The sequence below is a fragment of the Centroberyx affinis genome, unplaced genomic scaffold (genome assembly GCF_046629955.1).
Source record: "Centroberyx affinis isolate AG114_WGS23_722 - 3 ecotype Tasmania unplaced genomic scaffold, CSIRO-AGI_Caff_v1 ptg003140l_1, whole genome shotgun sequence".
NCBI lineage: Eukaryota > Metazoa > Chordata > Actinopteri > Beryciformes > Berycidae > Centroberyx > Centroberyx affinis.
The window spans coordinates 25,233-44,248 of NW_027281201.1; the positions used below are offsets into that span (position 1 = coordinate 25,233).

Genomic DNA, 19,016 nt, shown 5'->3' on the forward strand with positions numbered 1-19,016 from the left:
CACTTGTACGTTACTACAAACTACAGTTACATTATATAACAGGCACCAGGAGTTTACCGGTATCCACCATTGTTTTTTCGGGAGTTGCACTTTTTTTATGATGAAAATGTAATAATACAGTGCATTATGTAATAACCATCTATGGTTCTTTCTATCGTGGCTACTTGATAAGTAGTTTTTGCAAGTTAAAACTGAACTGTTTGTATATTAGAAATCCACTGCAAATCAGTGTGTTGTTAGGCTTTATGCTGTGGTTGTTTTTCACTTAATTACTTAAATTCTATGAACCCTCAAGTACAGTTTCTATTAAGCTAAGGAACACAGTGACACTTAATGTAGTTTTGACCAATGAAAGATACTACTAATCTACTGAACTAATAGTATCTTTTTAAAATGAATTTTGAGTCAGTATGATTCATGCTAGAATAAAATAAACATTGTTGTTATAATGTTATAACGATTTTTATGACTGAAGACATCCATTTTGGTTGGTTATTACATAATGCACCATATTATTACATTTTCATCCAAAAAAAAGTGCAACTCCCGTATTTTGTAATAAACACCGCAATATGTAATAATTTATTACAAAATATGGAGCAATTTATTACATATTGCGTTCAGGCTGTGTATTGCGGCAGATTATAACAAAATGCGGGTGTTATTACATAATGAAGTGAAAATGTATTACATTTTGTCGAGTTATTACATAATGCGTTGTTACAAGGCTGCTGTGTTGGCAACCTCCCTGTGTGTTATACGGACTAACAAACTTCACCTGTGTTTCGACTGGCATGAGGGTGAGTAGATATAGACTGACTTGTTCATTTTTGGGTGAACTATTCCTTTAACTCTAATCACGAGGATTTTCCCCATTCAATTTGCCAAGTCATCAACACTGGTTCCGTACATGTGAGGTTTTAGCGGGCACATACACATAGGCTGAATCCATCAGGGGCTGCAGAATGATAATGCAATTAGACTGCATGCAGAGAGAGAGAGAGAGAGAGAAGAAGCAGAAGAAGAAGAAGAAGAAGAAGAAGAGAGTAATGGGGTGGGCGGGGGGTGACCCACTTTACTGGTTAGCCCACCATCCTCCTCTCTCTCTCTCTCACACACACACACACATACACACGTTAAATACATGATACCGACTACTTAAGCTCCCCCCATCCTTCATCTACTACCTTCATGAATTAACTAACCGGTAAGCTGCTGCCAAGCAACCAATCAAATGCATAAACATTATGGAACCGATCATCAATAACAACACCACGTCCAAAGTGACAACAGTCCAGGTTGCGGGAGCACATAAATAATTTCTCATCATCCGACAAGGGAAGTTAGGCAACAAGCTGCTGGGCTCAGTCGGCCTGGTTAGGCTGCGCTGCCACAACAGATTACATTAGATAGGACAGAGAGGGGAGACAGTGAAAAAGAGAGAGAGAGAGGGAGAGAGGGATGCGAGCGAGCAAGACAGTGACGTTGGAAAGTGAGAGAGCTAAAAGAGAGGGAGAGATGAAGTTTTTAACCCTCATTTGACAGAGTTCCATTCTCTTTTACAGCAACATTCAAGAACTTCCACAGACTCACAACCGACTTTTCCTGGATATACTATATAACGGTTAAAATAATACTAAAATAATAAATAATAACATCCTGGTGCCAGTAGGAGTTTTATCTCCAGATCCACCAGCCCAGTCAAACAGTCCCGTAAGCCAGTGATTCCTAATCTTTTTCATATCAAGGACCCCTAATTTAGTCCACATTAGAGCCACGGAAACCCATCTCTAAAACCCAAATCTGAGAATATTTTTATTGTCAGACATATCGATTTTGTCCAGAATTCCATGACTATCTGTATTGTAGGTGGAGAGATAACAGATAAACTATGATCAAAACAGTCATTCTTCTACATTCTCTAATGGTGTTCACTTCTTGTAAATGAAATAATGGTGAAGTTTAACAATTCAGTCAATTTGCTGGGGACCCCCTGGAACCCCCTCAAGGACCCCTGGTGGTCCCCAGACCCCACTTTGAGAACCACTGCCATAAGCATCCATGAGAACAAGCCTTTGACATTCGGAGTCTCTTTGGCTTCGGCTGCTTGCGTGACCGAACCCGCAGATGCATGCGGATCCAAGATTTCACAGCGGATAGATCCTATACAGATACATTCAAGCCCCCCCCCACCCCCACCCCCACACACACTAGAGTATATGTCCTTACCAGGTGGTGGGTGGGCAGGGAGAGGCTGCTGCCACCTTGGGGGAGGGGAGAGGCAGCGATCTGGGACGAGGATGAGGAGGAGCTGCAGGTGCTGACCAGGTCCGGCAGGCTGGTGGACGGGAAGCGCTGGAAATCCACCTCCGACTCCTCCTGGAGGGACGGGGAGGGGGAGGACAACACTGAGCATGAGTGAAATACAGAAGCAGTGTGTGTGTGTGTGTGTGTGTGTGTGTGTGTGTGTGTGTGTGTGTGGGTTTGCTGGAGAAGAGCATGAGAGGCATTGTATGTATGACAAAGATGCATATTTGCGTATCTTACTCTACCTTCCTAAATCTACCTTCAATAGAGGCGCCATGTACAGTCGACAGGATGTGTGTGTGTGTGTGTGTGTGTGTGTGTGTGTGTGTGTATGTCTGACTGGGCAAGAGGAAGGGAATCCAGAGATGCAGCCGGAGTATATTTTAACTTCATCTCCGAAAGCCGCCTGCATATTCCAACAAGGCCATTAAGACTTCTCTTCAATTTTTCAGATGTGACAGGGGGAGGGAAGGCAATGCAAGACAGCCTCAGCTAGAGTTTGATTTTCCTTTCCATTTGGAAACGATAGCAGAAAAAACAAAACAAAAAAAAAAACAACAACAATATTCAACCAGTACAGGCCAGCATTACAGAAAGAAATTAGTCCCAGCAGAGATTACATTTGGACTGCATAAGCATGGCAAATTCTTGAATTACAAAAAAAAATGTCATTCTCATATTGAACAACTGAATATAAAAAAAACAAATTTGTTGAATAAATGAATTTCAGAAATTGCATTTATGAATTCAAAACTTGCATTTGTCAGGCGCACTCAGCTACCATTCAAATGTGCAACTCGGTCACCAAGTAGGGAGAATAAGACTAATAAGAATGAGAAAAAATGCAGAATTCTAGTTAAAAGTAAAATTCAATAACAATCTCTTTCAACTGCAAGCCACTGCACTTCAATTTCAAATCATGTCTTACAAATTCAATAGCTGAATTTGATTGTTCAACAAATTCATTTTTTTTTTATTCACTGGTTCAATGCAAGCTTGACAATTCAAATTTATGCAATTCAAATACGGTCTCTGCTGAGACTCATTTATTTCTAGACAAAACACCTATAGTCGAGCTAAGGAAGTAGCACTTAAAGCAATGTCCAATGCAGAAATTGTAAAAATCTGCTGAGTTAATAATATTATGAACATTAGTAATATTTTTGAAGTCAGTAACATGTCAATATATTATGCTTTTGTTTCTCTCAATACTAGCCCCATTTTCTGTTGGAAATCCCAAAGCAGCAAATTGACTTCTTGTGTTCCATTTTTACAAGGAGGTAAGAATGGATTGTTTTCTCCAGCCAATACTGATACATTATAGCTGTTATTTATTTCCTCTGCCATCCTGGACCTGGACCTATAAATAGCGGTTCTGGAACTTGAATGAAGGGCTGACATTCCACTTCAAGGAGTCTAATGCTTGAAAAAGAGACGATACTGAAGGACAGAGATGGCTGCTTGGAGTAGAGAGACGGGGGGTGATGGAGAGAGGAAGAGGGAAGAGCACTTTCTTTTCTTGTAATGAAACAACTGAATGAAGTTCAACATTGTTATTTCTAAATTGTGATGGATTTGTGAAGGAATAAATGTTCCAATCATTTGCGCATATGTCACACAGAAAAATAGGTATCACTTAACAATAAGGGTCACTAAGTTAAGGGTTAGTTAATGCTTAATAAGGGTTAGTTAATGCTTAATAAGCATTAAATAACCCTTAATTAACAGTTAACTAATGTGTAATTACTAATGGTGTTCATGTTAACTAAGTTATTAATTTATACATTATTTAATAGTTTATAAAGATGACTATTGTATAAATTAATACCTTAGTTAACATGAACACCATTAGTAAATGATTACAAGACATATTAGTTAACTGTTAATTAAGGGGTAGTTAATGCTTATTAAGCATTAACTAACCCTTAACTTAGTGACCCTTATTGTAAAGTGTTACCGAAAAATGTATCAAATGAGCAAAAGAGGGCAATAACCAGTAAAACGATTGATACCATCTACAGGAAAAACAATAAGTGGTTGGAATGTTGTTTTACACACTTGTCTCCTTATCATCTGAATCATATTCAATACACAGCTTCAAATGATTCAGTGGTTTTGAGTGAGGCGGGTCTGCTGTTTGACAAAATGATGTGAAGGCAGTCTACAAGGTTGCACATCACCTGCCTCTTCAAGTCTTGAAGAGGCAGTCTTCATCATAAGCCCTATTCGCACAGGACTAGTATTACCTGGGGACCTCTAGTAATTTGTAATAATTGCGGAGGTCGTCTGTGATCTTAATCCCGTGCGAATCTGCCATGTCCGTAATTTGTAAAGTCAAAATTCCACCGCAAATGACCTACCATATTTCGCCAAACACAGAGGTCATGTGATAATATTAGTCCCGTGCGAATCGGCATCTCGGTGATTTGGGGTCGTATTTTTTATTTTTTTTCAAGGTTTTTTTTGTTTTCTCCACATCTTTTTTCTGCCTCTTTTCCAGTCGAGAATTATGGAGGCTGCGTTGGCAATTCTAAATGAAAGTTATGACAGCATTTTGGTTGCAAATTCAGGAGGCTCATCTCGCTACACAGCATGGAGACCCATTCACAAAAAGAGCAAGCTCAAATCCATCAGAAGAGCGAAATCTCGGAAGATGACGAGATGGATGACATTCATGGCAGCATGCGGCATCATTTTTCTATCTTTCAACAGGCTCAACAGTTATTATGTGGTAGCCTATTAATAGTAACGTTAGGCCTATAGCTAGCGACCAGACACTTTCCAATCAATATTTCTCCAAAAATAGTGCACAAACAAGCCAGGTGATTCATATCATAATTCAAGGTTAATATATCTGGGGGATAATGTCAGTAAATTCGTGTAAAATACGCTTATCCCGTGCGAATGCGCCGCACGACGTGGGGGGGGGGGGGGGTAATTTCTAAATCACATGAGGTCCCCAGGTAATACTAGTCCCGTGCGAATAGGGCCATACTCTACTTTGACAATGATCAAAACTGTATTTATTTTCCCTAGTCATTCTTAAAACTCAGCCTTTTACAAGATGGTAGTCCACAAAATCCTGTTTCTAAATTTTGCCTCCATCTTTGGTGCTCAGGGCTCATTGCTGCGGTGTTTCTGCACTGCACTTTCCACAGGTCATTTGTCAGTGAAACAGTGTGGCCAGTGCTGTGACTTCTTCTTCCTTGGATTTTCTATTCAAGTTTGAGTTTCTGTAGGTGGCGCTCTTTTCTTTGTTCTGCTCACTTCTCCTTTCATTTATTCCAAACAAACTGGAAATATTTTTCCAGACCTTCAGGAACTGGCTATAAGTTGAATTGCTATTGCCTTTTATGAATCGGTGACAGAGAGTAGCAAAACTGATATTTAATTATATGAAAATGTTATAGATTATTTCTTTGAAGGCAGAATATTCAGGAAAAGTGGAAGGAATTTAAACTGCTGGAGAAATGTATTTTTTTTAAATCTCAACACCCACGTTCTGAGGTTGTGGCCTAAGTGTGTGTGTGTGTGTGTGTGTGTGTGCATGCTCACCCTTGTGGCGACCACCAGCTGGACGAGGCCAGCAGTAGAGCGGAGGATGGCCACGGCCTCCTGGTGAGAGAGACCCACCAGAGACTGACCATTAATCATCAGCAGCTCATCACCAGCACGAAGACGACCGTCCCTGAAACACACACACACACACACACACACACACACACACACACACACACACATTTGTACACATAAACATATGCACAGTCTCAGTTTAAGCATGTCGCATTTGGAATACCTTATCAATCAATATTCAATGCAGTACCATGACAGGCTGCACAGCAATTTAAAAAAAAAAAATAGCTTAAGCAAAACCAATCATGTGACCATCAGATGTCCCTGGCACATTCATGCCTTGCAGCAGCATTCTAAATTCCATTGGGTACCAGTTTGTGGTTCTGGCTCTATTGAAGTCTATGAGAGAATAAGGGAAAACTCAATTTTCAGCAAAAGGAAAAGTATCTACTAAGAAAGAAGTTATGTTATGCTGCTATGTGTTATAAACAATTCTTCGAAGGAAAGATTCCATTTGTTTGTTTGGGGAGCATTTTTCTGACCTCTGTGCTGCTGCCTGGCTGCATAAACAGCTGGTTTACATCTAGTGTTGAATCTTGACAGCTTTTTAATTTGTTATTATAAGTTCCATTAAAAAAAAAGGAGTACATGAGCATTCATTTTGATATTATTTCCATACTTTTTTTTTTTTTTTTTTGCATTTTTTTAAGAATATATATATTTTTTTATTATTTTTATTTAACCTTTATTTATCCAGGTTAGCCTCATTGAGATTAAGAGCAGCACAAAGTTACAGACGCCACAACAAACATCTCATCACAGTACAGCATTATACATGATCAACAAGCATTCAATGTTTCATATAAAAGCAATTTAAACTATGAGGAAAAACAATTACAATTTTCACCATCCTCCCTACCTTTAACCATTCTTTTAAAAACATTCAATGAGACCAGCTCCTGTAATTCCAGGTCCTTCTGGAGCTCATTCCATGTCATAGAGGCTGAGAACTGAAACACCTTTTTAGCAAACTCTGTACGAGCCTTTTGTACATTCAGTAAAAACAAGTTTTGTGAGCATAAACGGTAATTTTTGTTACTACTTTGAATTCTATGTAGCCTGAAATGATGACTCATAATCAAGTAATATTTCTAGGTTACAGCTGAAAATGGTTTCCTTTGATTAAATCATGTTTTTAACCGTTTGTCTATCAGTAATCTATTATTAGAAATTAACAAAGAAACAAAAAGGTTCACACAGATGTGACTGTGTATAATCTATTCAAGCAGAAACTCTCATCTTTGCACTCTGCACCATTGCACTACTGTCCCAGTGTTGTTTACATATGTGTATATATATACTGTGTATATATATACTTTCTATACTTTTTTTTATATATATATGCATATTGTACATAGTAGTTAGATGTTTAGGTTTACCTCTGTCCATTGTGTTGTCCTTGTTTTTAGCTGTATATTTATTCTGTGTAAGTACATTGTGAGCAACGGAAAAGCCAGAGTCAAATTCCTTGTATGTGAACATACTTGGCCAATAAAGCTGATTCTGATTCTGATTCTGATTGTGATTCTATTTTATTTTTTAGGAAATAGCTCGATTTTTTAATTTGACTCACTATCCGTTTCTTTTCCCTTTATTGTGACTATTTGTACCTCTGGGTGGCGCCCCCCTCCTCCACATGGGCTATGATGATGCCGTGGGGGGAGCGCTTGGAGCCGCGGCCCCCGGTGATCTGGATGCCCAGGCCCTCCTGGCCTTTCACCATGTGCATCTTCCAGATGCGGCTTCCGTCTCTGGGCTAGAAAGGAGCAGAAACACACAGACATGAAACAATATATCGTCACACAGTGTTGTGATACAAAAAGGTCACAATACACATAGATCATTAAGATGAAAAATGGACCACCATGTCAGGTTAGAGTTAAAATGTGATATTTGAACTGGGTGACAAACTTTACAAATCATCAACATCACTGTTTCTTGTCAAAGCCATTACCTTTATTATGAATTTAATTGTCCATTTAAAAAAATAATTAGATTAGATTATGACAATTATATAAATCTAGGATCATGTATCTCCTCCAGGGCTCAAAAGTCTGACCATTAGATCAAACTTTGATTTCCATATTTAGCATTATCACAAATACAAGCTGGGGATTTGTCCCGATGTTGATATCATATTTGTAAAACCATAAATAATAGATTTGTAACAAATAATGTAGCCATCTGAATATAATCTTCAATACTAGATTTTTTTAAATGTTCTAAAACAAGTACTCTATCAATCACTACACTACCATAATTCATATTGCTTAACAGAAACGTGTCGCATTTGACACTTTTTTTTATTTTATTTTTTTTATTATCTTTTTGAGAACAACACAAGGAGTATACATACATATATCTCATTCCCCATATCTCAAATCCACCCCCCACAAAAACAAAACAGACACTCAGCACTCAGATCCTGCCGTTGTCATAGCCACTGACATTGGTGTAAAAGGTTCTTAAAGTCAAATTCTGTATGAGATTGCCATATTTTTTAAAAAGTCTGAGGATCTGCCTTTACTCTTATAATAAATGTTATCCAATGTAAGGTAGCTTGAGAGTTCATTCCACCAACGGACTATTACTGGGGGTTTGGATACTTTCCAATTTAAAGCTATGCACTTCCTAGCTGCCAACAAGGCAAGATCTATGTACCTGCTTTCATATTTATTTCACTTGTCAGACATACTAACTTTTGCAGTTTTACTGTCTGGTGAGGAAGAGAGAAAGCATAGTGGAAATGTAATGTGTGTCAGGTTTTTCTCCCTTGCTTTTATGCTTGTTTTGCTTCCTAGTGTTTTATTTTGTTGCATTGTTAATTGTTTTTAAAGTCCTTTGAGACAGGCTTGCGATGAAGGGCTATATTAATAAATTAACTTGTAATAAAGGGTCACTAAGTTAAGGGTTAGTTAATGCTTAGTTATTAAGCATTAACTAATCTCATTGTGTAAATATTTTGTGAAAGCACCAACAGTCATCCCTGCAATATTGTCGCAATATCGATATCGAGGTATTCGGTCAAAAATATTGTGATATTTGATTTGGTCCATATCGCCCAGCCCTACTTACAACTGAACATTTAGCCCACTTCGTATAAAATACCGAGATATATATCGTGTATCGCCATTCAGCCTAAAAATACCGAGATATGATTTTTGGTCCATATCGCCCAGCCCTACCGTGTGTGTGTCTAAAAATTATTTTTTGGGTTTGTTAAACCATTAATATGTTCTTAATATGTATGACTCCAGAGAGTTAATATGTTCAGTTTTACAGTAATACTGACAATAAGTCAAGAGAGAATTGGATTGACAATACATGACATTGATTATGACATTCTAATGACACCATTAATGTGTCATTAGAAATAAGGTGTAGTCAGATGATTTGTCTATATCTAAATAAGCCAATATCATTTTGCCTCTCCGGTTGGACAAAATAACGCTTGGGCTTATATCCTCGATGCCGCTGACGATCACGCTCTCGCCCTCTGCCCACAATTGCTCTTTCAGAAATTGAAGACGGAGAGCAAGACGCTTTTCAGATGCTAATCAATCCACATCAAAAGTGTTCAATTGAACAAGAGGCTGGGGAAGCTTTGGCCCGGCTTTAATGGGCCAGCATTGTCCCTTCCTCTCTGGGTCAGCATCATCTTCTATTTGCGTACAAGGTAATGTGGAAGTTTAAAGAGAGAGGAAAATGTAGAATGTAATACAGCAAAACATGGGGGGAACAAGAAGGAACAAAATGGAAGCTAATCGGGATCGGGAGTGAGGCGATACAAGATGCCTAGTTTATGTGCAATAAGCGTCAATAATGACACTATTTCCAGTCGTGCTCATAATGTCAACATTAGGCTGTTAATATCATCCACATCTTCACTAACAGTTCACAGCTGAAGGTGCAACTGGGTGAACTGGTGTTGGCTGTACTCGGACCTAAAATACAACCTGGTTAGATTTCTATTAAAGGCACACTAAGCAATCTATGACTTTTATCAACTTCTACTGGCAACCAAGGAATTGCAGCAACATCAAGTCTCTGGCATAGCTTACAGTGTCCTGTAATTAATGTAAATAGTAATATCCCATTCCCCCCCCACCCCCCCCACCCCCCACCAATACACACTTGAACTGTGGAATAGACAGCCCTCAAGCCCTGCCAGGACCCCCCATACTACAATAGCTGACACTTCTAAATATCAATTACAAACCATTTATTTATTTATTTATTTTATTTATGTATTTATTTATTTTTCATTCTTCCCTTATTATTACCTATTTATTATTCATTCTTCAATATATGTATTATTATTATCATTATTTATTTATTTTTTCTCTTCTCTCCCATACACACACAATCACATAAACACATAAACACGCGTTCTATAACAGATCTTGCCTAAAACACTAATTTAAATCGCAGTAACTGCATGATGTCACTATCATTATAATTATTATGACTATTTCATCCTTGTTTGTTTTATCTTGTTTTGTTTTGTTTTATATATGTACCATGTCAAGTGCTGTACGTTGTTGTTTATTCATTGTCTGCCCTTGTGTATTTTATCCCCGTTTCAATCATTGTTGTATCTGTAAAGTGACTACTGTTTTGTTTTTGCAACAATAAAAAAAACAAAAAAAAAAGCAATACAAAAAAACACAAAAGTAATGTCCCATTGTCATAATTGAGATTTGTACACTAGCTAATTAGAGCAGAGATCCAGCAGAAACGTCTAGTGAAGAGGTAATATATCACCATGCAAAATACTGGAATAATAATACGGCTTTATCATTTGCTTTTTTGGCTTGAGAACAAATGCAGCTGAAATCATCCTGAGGGAGGGACCCTTTAACAATTTAGAGAGGAAATACTGATCTTCCAGGCTTATACACTTAAAACCATGATTTTACAACAGCAGACTACTTTTGATGGCTTTCACAATAAATTACAGTTGAGAGCTAGGTCAGTGCGCGCTTGGCCGTTGCTGGTCAGTTACACAATCAGAGCTTCGCTGACACAGTCACTGAGCTCATCTCATAAGAGAAAATCTAGATGATCTTATGGACTGAGATGATGTGAAGACTCACAAGTGGGCAGTGGTAACTGGTACACAATTAGGAGATTCCACACAATTATTTGCCTATTTATAGTCCTCTAATGTTTGGCAGACAAAAGGAGTTTTTTTTTTTTAGCACTTTTTACATGAAGTTCCCATGCTTACTTTCCATGCTTAACCTCTCCTCTGGTTGACAAAGCCACTAATACAACAGGTCTTGGTTCCCTTGCTCCAACACAAGCTGCTAATTACCTCTGCCAAGGATGTAATGTTTTCACCCGCATCTGTGTGTTGGTCCGTCCGTCTGTTAGCAGGATATCTCAAAAAGTTGGCCACGGATTTGCACAAAACTTGGTATGAAGGTTGGTTATGGGCCAAGGAAGAAGTGATTAACTTTTCATGTTGATTGGCCAAAAAGGGGGCGTGGTGGTGGGCGCGGCATATCACCAAAAGGTGCATAACTTCATTGCGGGATGTTGTCAGATATGGCAGAGGTCTGTGCTCTACTGAGCACATTTTCTATTTAGCTGTATTGCTCATCTATTTTCTCACTTACTGTTGTCCTTTATGGGAAAGAGATGGCTATAGCAGCTTTACAGACACACTTTTTGAGGCTCAGGTACATCCACATGAAACATGACCTTGACCAGCTTTTTATTTTGGTGGTGCACCACAGATGAGCCTATGTAGGGGAACACTGCATCTTGCAGCCAAAGACAGCCAAAGAAGCACTGAAATAACACTAAAATAGTCACAATTCAGTACAGGTCATGACAGTTTCCAATATTTTACCTTTTCTACATAAGTCTACATAATTATAATTTTGAAGAAATGCATTGGAACATTTTTATTCTAATTTTCATTTGGTGTTGGGGAGGACAAAGTGGGGCCAGAGACAAATTGCTGGTGGGCCCGGGGGCCGCTAAATGATGCTCCCGGTTGCACATCTTGGCCGCAGTGATAGTTATTGCTACTGAATTTGGCAGGAGCCATGCTTTATACTAAAGTACATTGGAAAACAGATTCTGTAATTCTCCATGCACGTGAGGTGGTTTATTTAAATGTTATTACATTAGAACCGGTGCACTGGAGTGCACTGGAGTATTGGTCTGTGTAAAACTGCTATATGTAAAAGTAATACTCATGAATGGATACCATACTAATGGTTCAGATTTTCAATTCAACCCATTGATGACTCAATTTTGCAGATTTGGGCGTTTGTTATTGATGTCAACCCCACTAGGTGGTGGTCTCACCCTGTTCATTGAATTTTCCTGTTCACTGAATTTTAGAAAATTCAATGAACATGATCTGCATGATCTTCATCAGATCTTCAGCTCAAACTCTTGAAATCCCTGATGTCAATGTGGTTGATCAGCATACTCCCTCCAAGAAGCTAAGAATGAAAATTAGTCACCTATGAATTATCAACTCTAAGTCAAGAAACAAACCTTGGGCCCTGGCTCTCAAACTCTCCGCTCGAGCTGCCATTGAATTACTGTGAGAAGATTTTTAATTCTGTGGTTGATCACCATGCTCCCTTCAAGAAGCTAAGAACTGGCTCTCAAACTCTCAGCTCTCTTGATTTTGGAGCACATAAAACATATTAGCAGTTATTTCAGGGCTAATTCCTAGGATGTAGAAGGCTGCTCAAGTGCTGCTACAAAAGGGTGGCGAAAAATGAAGAGTTACATAACTACTACTATATCAAATTTGCTTGTTTGTCTAAAATTCTGGAGTCTAGTGGTCTGCCACTGCCTGAGATAGACTGGGCACACCACACGCTCTAACTCATGCCTGCTGCTGGCGATCCACCTGGGACGATTCTGGTTTGGCTATTACGTTGGGGAGACAGACAGAGGATCCTGGCCACGGCAAAAAAAAACAAAAAACAGCTGACATGGAATGTACAGAGCTGACATGGAATGTACACCAGTAGAGCAAGCGACAAGCACATTATTGTCAAACTCAAAGCCTAGGGTCTGCAATTTGGAATCCTCCATCCAGCCAGGCTTGTCATCACACCAGATGGGCAGAAAGTGGTATACAAATTGGCTGAACTGGCGCTTGCTGGTTTGAAAAATGACCTTCCAGGAGTGTTCTGAATTTGCTGCAGATTCCACAGATTTATGATCTAATGGTATTGAGCATGTCCCTGTTTATAAACATTTGGGAATCTGGATTGATGAGTTCTATTTCACACAGGCTTCGCCCTCTAACAGGGCTCTATTGGCTTAGCCACTCGCCTGGCCCCCCGCACTTTTTCTAAGTGTGTGGACACGGCGCTCGCACCCCTGTGCCGCCAGGGAATACGGGTCTTCTTTTATCTAGACGACCTGATTCTCATGGCTCGTTCTAAAGATTGGGCTATCTTCCACACAGTGGATTAGGTGCAGCACTTAACCAGGTTGGGTTTTGCCATCAATTGGGAAAAGAGCGCACCCATACCACATCAACAGGCGGTGTATTTAGGAGAGCAGCTGGACTCCGCCCCACACTACGAGTGTGTCTGTCAGATCCCAGACAGACGGCCGTGTTGGAGGTGGTTCGGCGGGCGAGAGAGGGCGGAACGGTGATGGCTTTGACCATCATTCGTCTCCTGGGTCTCCTGGCGGTGGCTCACCCTGTGGTTCCACTGGGGCTGCTCCATATGAGACGCCTTCAGAGATGGTTTGCCAGGTTGCGTTTGGATCCACGACGTCCACGACCCCCCAAAGGGGACACCGCTGTGGAGAGTGACTTCCTACGTGTCGGTGTTCACAGATGCCTCCCTGATGGGTTGGGGGCGCCTGGAGCAGACAGTCGGTGGTGTGTGGCCTTCAGGGATAAACCAACACATCAACCTACTAGAGCTGACTGCAGTCATGCTGGTCCTACAGCACTTCCTGCCTCTGTTACAGGGGAAGGATGTGCCAGTGAGGACCGACAACCGTTCGACGGTGGCCTACATCAACAGACAGGCCGGAGTATGATCCGCACCGTTGTTGAAGCCTGCTGAGAACCTGTGGCGCTGGGCCACAGAGCGCCTCTGTTCGAACGGAGCGATAGGCGCGATGCCCAGCCTGGGACAGCCTCTCAGGGTTTGGTTCCTGACAGGGACAGACTGATGCACGCTGGACTGGCTGCGGATGTGGTGCAGACCATCCAGGGCGCGAGGGCTCAATCCACCATTAATAGCTACAAGGTTAAATGATTGGGCTTTCAAAAATTGTGCGGGGAGTGGAACATCGATCCTTTGAACTGTTCAATTGGATCTGTTCTCTCTTTCCTCCAGTGCCTGCTGGAAAGGGGGTTAGCGCACTCCACTATTAAAGTGTATGCGTCGGCAATCTCTTCCTGCCATGAGGGGTTTGGGGAGAGGTCGGTTTTCGGCCACCCCCTCATGAAGCGTTTTTTTGCAGGGGGCTAGGAGAAAACGCCAAGTGGTGTATGCAGACATACGCTATGCAGACAGTGTGGCTGGCAAGCCCCTGTCAAAGCAGAGACTCGCCCACTGGCTCTGTGAGGGAATATCACAGGCTTATGTGCTGGCGGGTAGGGACCCTCCTGCAGTCATCCGCGTGCACTTGACACGGAGTGTGGCTGCGTCGACGGCACTGTTCAGTGGAACAGGTGTGGAGGAGATCTGCACAGCGGCGTCCTGGTCGACGCCCTGTCCATTCATCAGGTTCTATCTGTTGGACGTGTCTGGGTCTTTCTCCGGGTCTGTACTCAGTACTGGTACACGAAACCTGTGAAGAAATGACCTAATAGGCCCGAGTCTCTTGTGTTGTAGCTCCATGGAGACGGGCCACTGGGTTGGCCAGCGCTACACCTTAAAGTCATCGGGCTTCGCCCCCTAAGCCAATAGAGCTCTGTTAGAGGGTGAAGCCTCTGTGAAATAGAACGATAGTTACGTATTGTAACTCTAGTTCTATGACCACAGGCGGAGCCCTCTAACAGCTCGCCCTGCTGCTCCACGAGTCACTGAAGACTTAGTGGATGCTGAATGAGGGGCTGCTCGCCATTTATAGCGCGAGGCCCCATAGGGGGTGTATAGGCTCATCCTGATTGGCTGAGCACGTGCATGCAAATTTTCAGTGCGCTGAGGCAACTAGATGAGTGGCTAAGCCAATACAGCCCTGTTAGAGGGCTCTGCCTATGATCATAGGACTAGAGTTACAATACGTAACTATCGTTCACTTTCAGAACCCGAATAGATAATCTGGTGAAAAAGTTGCAGATGAAGCTTGGTTTCTTGAACAGAAACAGGGCTTGCTCTCCTCATCCTCACCAAGGATGAGGAAAGATGGTTCAGAGCAGAAAGGAAACCTCCACCCCCCTCTTTCTGCATGAAGAAAGAGGGGGGTGGAGGTTTCCTCTCTGCTCTGAACCATGAAGAAGTAATAGAACTGCAGCTGTCACCACCCTTGCGGCTTTACTACACCACAACTTTGGAAATACACATGATGGACTACGCATCTGTCTTTTCCGTATTTTAGCCATATAAATGTAAATAAATGCCAAGATTTTGCTTACTGTAGTCATTTATTACCATGTCAGTTAACAAAATAGAGGATACATGAACCAGTGTCACTTAAATAAATGTTGGAGATGAGGTTATCTATGGATAGTCGCTGAGAAGCCTGCTATTTGGCTACAGTACGCCTACATTCTAAAAAAAAGTGACATAAGCACTCCTATATGGTACATTAATGTTCCTCATGGTACAACTTGAGTTGTTTATGGAACAATAAGCAAATAGATAACTGTGTTCACATAAGCTGGTGTAGCAGCTTAACATGCCGTGCTGCAACTGGGCCACAACAAGTTCGGATACACAAACGTTACGCATTCTGTGCAGTTCAGGCATTAAATCTAGTTCCCCAGACAGCCTTTATTCCAAAGCCTGAGCTGAACCCAAAACAGAGTCCACTGTGTCAGCTGGCACTGAACCTAACTGGTCCCCCTCAGTCACATCTTGACCAGACTCAGAACAGCACTGCTTTCAAACAAAATTATTATGCAATACAAAGAAACTAATTTGGAGCACTGGAAAAATAATCCAAAAGCCCAAGTAGATTTGAATATTATCTGGCCCTAAAGAAAGAAAATGAATTAGCAGAGTATCTCTCTACTGTCAGAGATAGAAAGCAGAGACATATTCTGACCAAGTATAGTCACAGCGACCGCCAATTAACAATTGAAACAGGAAGATATAAGAACTCTTGGCAACCCAAAGAAAACAGAACAAGTTGAGACAGAGATGCATGCAAATGTGAAAAACTCAAACCACCCAGAGAAATGTACTTTAACAAATTCAGCTCCCAAATGACCAACTTCAAAGAGCTTGATCATGAGCCCAAACTAGGAATTGTCCTCAGAGAAGGAACACTTTTGTCACTTTTGGGGTATTTACATAGACTTACATTCATTTCCTGGAGACTTACCCTAACCATAACCATAACCACTACTTGCCTAAACCTAACCCTAACCTTAACCTAACCCTAACCTTAACCACTGACCCAAAAATCAGCTTTTACCAATTGGGGACACAGCTTTTGTCCCCAATTGCACAAGCCGTCCCCAATCAACTGGTCTTAAGTTTGGTGTGTGTCCCTGAAAGTGACTTAAGTCATACCACACACACACTCTCACACACAGTGTGATCTCCATCTTGACGCTTTGGCAACAAGCCAGTAAAGCACTTTGAATTTAATTAATAATCACATTCAGTTTCAAGCCATTGCATTCAATTTGAAATTGTGCCTTATAAATTAAAAAAATTGATTTCATTTATTCAACAAATTAATTATCTTTTTTACTCAACGGGGCAACATGAGCATTACAAATTCAAATTTATGCAATTCAAACAATCTCTGCTGGCACTAATATCCATTTCCATAAACATGTATGAAGCAAATTCTGGATTCTGGAATGGATTCTATCAACAAAGGAGCAGTTTTGGCAGTTTAACACTATTTTTATTCATCCGGCAACATTCGCTTCTTGGACATGGTATTTATTTTCATGTCAATATATTTCAAAGTTGTATCTGTTTTGGTACATTCTCTGGATCTACCAGTTTGAACTCTGCATGTCTGTACTGTGTCTTACCAGGCTTGATGGTTCGCTGCTGAGTGAATCCCCTTTGCATTCTGACAGCCGACTGTGAGACCTTGCAGGTAAGGTGGCAGCACCCCCGTCTTGTGGGAAATGGGGAACAGTTTTCATGCGAGGTAAAGTATCCGCTGCCGGACTTTCGTCTGTGGGTGTATCCGTGGAAAGTATGCAGCCAGCGTCCTCTTCTGGAGGAACGCCCTCCGCGTCCATGGAGACAGAAGAGCTGTGGCCATGGTAACCGCTCTGAAGTTCAGAGTCCCTGCTATCTTTGCTGTCCTTGCTGTCTCGATTGAAGGACGATCGGGATATGACCCCAAACTTCCGCGTCCGTTTGCCGTTCTGCAGCGGGCTGCCGGGCGGCTCCGAGGAGGCACCGGCACGCTGCTCGTCCGCATGGCTGCCGATCCCATCGCTGACAGAAACACTGGTGTTGCCGTTACACGGAGGGAGAGGAGCCTTTCGCTTGATTCGCCGCAGCATTATCAGGTAGATGCAACCCCCATTCCAGCACTGGTCAGCCAGGTAACTGTAAACAGAGGAGAAAGGAATCATACTGTCAATATAGTGTTATTATTACAGTATTATCCCAACAGGTTCAAATGTCAGAAAGATGAATAGAAACCAGGCCAAGCTTTTAATGGAACTGATTGTATGTCACAGCTAAACATGGACTTTAGGCATGTGAAGCTGTAAAAAGGTTTTGATATTCTAAAAAAAATGGATAGTGGCTTCAAACACTGACTTTCTCTCTTGTGCTTTAGTTCAGTGATTCTCAACCTTTTTCATATCAAGGACCCCCCAAATCTGAGAATATTTTTATGATATGATTTTGTCCAGAATTCCATGACTATCTGTATTGTAAACATTGAACAAAAAGTTCGGAAATTTGTGTTTGGTAGATTATTTCTCTATTTAACAATGCTTCTTGGCAATACATTTTATACCGTTGGAAAGCCTGTTTATTTCCCTTTTAAATGGTGCCCCATTTGTAAGGAACATGCATTTGTGGGATGAGCAGCACAGCTGAGTATGTGGGTTGCGCTCATGTAAAATTTGCCAAATCTTCTCTGCCAATACCAAACAGCTTATTCTGCTGTTGCTATTGACTCTTGTTTGGTGTTGTTTGGTGGATTGGATGATTGAAGTCTATCAGTAACAAGGAAGAAACAAGACATATTGGCAATTTTACAATTTATTCATTTAACAAACAGTCAGGAGCCTCAGTAGCGTGTGGAAGAACCATACACAGCCACAACAGCCTGGCACCTCCTCCTCATGCTGGTCACCAGCCTGGTCACACACTGCTGTGGGATGGCATTCCACTCCTCAACCAGGATTTGTCGCAAGTCAGCCAACGTGGTTGTGTCGGTCACTCTAGCACGAACAGCACGCCCAAGCTGATCCCATAAGTGTTCAATTGGGTTGAGGTCAGGACTGTTGGCAGGCCATTCCATTCTCTCTACTCCCAACTTCTGGAGGTAGTCTCTGATAAACCCCGCTCTGTGGGGGCGAGCGTTGTCATGTTGGAGGATGGAGTTCGGTCCCAGACTGTGGAAATATGGGATTGCCACCGGTTGCAGAATCTCATCTCGATATCTCTCTGCATTGAGATCGCCTCCGATGATGACAAGCCTCGTTTTTCCAGTGATGGAGATGCCGCCCCACACCATCACACTGCCTCCACCAAAAGGTGTTACTCTATCGGTGCAGCAATCAGCATAGCGTTCTCCCCGTCTTCTCCACACTTTGACCCTACGATCCAACTTCCGTAGGCAGAATCTGGACTCATCGCTGAACATAACGTTCCTCCACATGTTCAGGTTCCAGTGCAGGTGCCAATCAGGTACCTGATTGTCAGCACCTGGGGGTACCGGAAGCTCAAAACAAGAGTCAATAGCAACAGCAGAAT

General features: G+C 41.4%; 1 protein-coding gene across 1 annotated transcript in view; it reads right to left on the reverse strand.

Annotated features, from left to right (window-relative positions):
* The window catches only part of LOC139659563 (PDZ domain-containing protein 2-like), a gene marked incomplete at its 3' end in the record, with an annotated part of 42,016 nt that extends 24,357 nt beyond the window's left edge, over positions 1-17,659 (reverse strand). The window contains exons 1-4 of the mRNA XM_071537868.1: positions 17,102-17,659; positions 7,551-7,696; positions 5,863-5,995; positions 2,230-2,379 (exon numbers count right to left, since the gene is read on the reverse strand). Of these exons, the coding sequence (XP_071393969.1) occupies positions 2,230-2,379; positions 5,863-5,995; positions 7,551-7,696; positions 17,102-17,659 (987 nt within the window). The remainder of the gene's footprint in view (positions 1-2,229; positions 2,380-5,862; positions 5,996-7,550; positions 7,697-17,101) is intronic.
* Between the last annotated feature and the right edge of the window lie 1,357 nt (positions 17,660-19,016).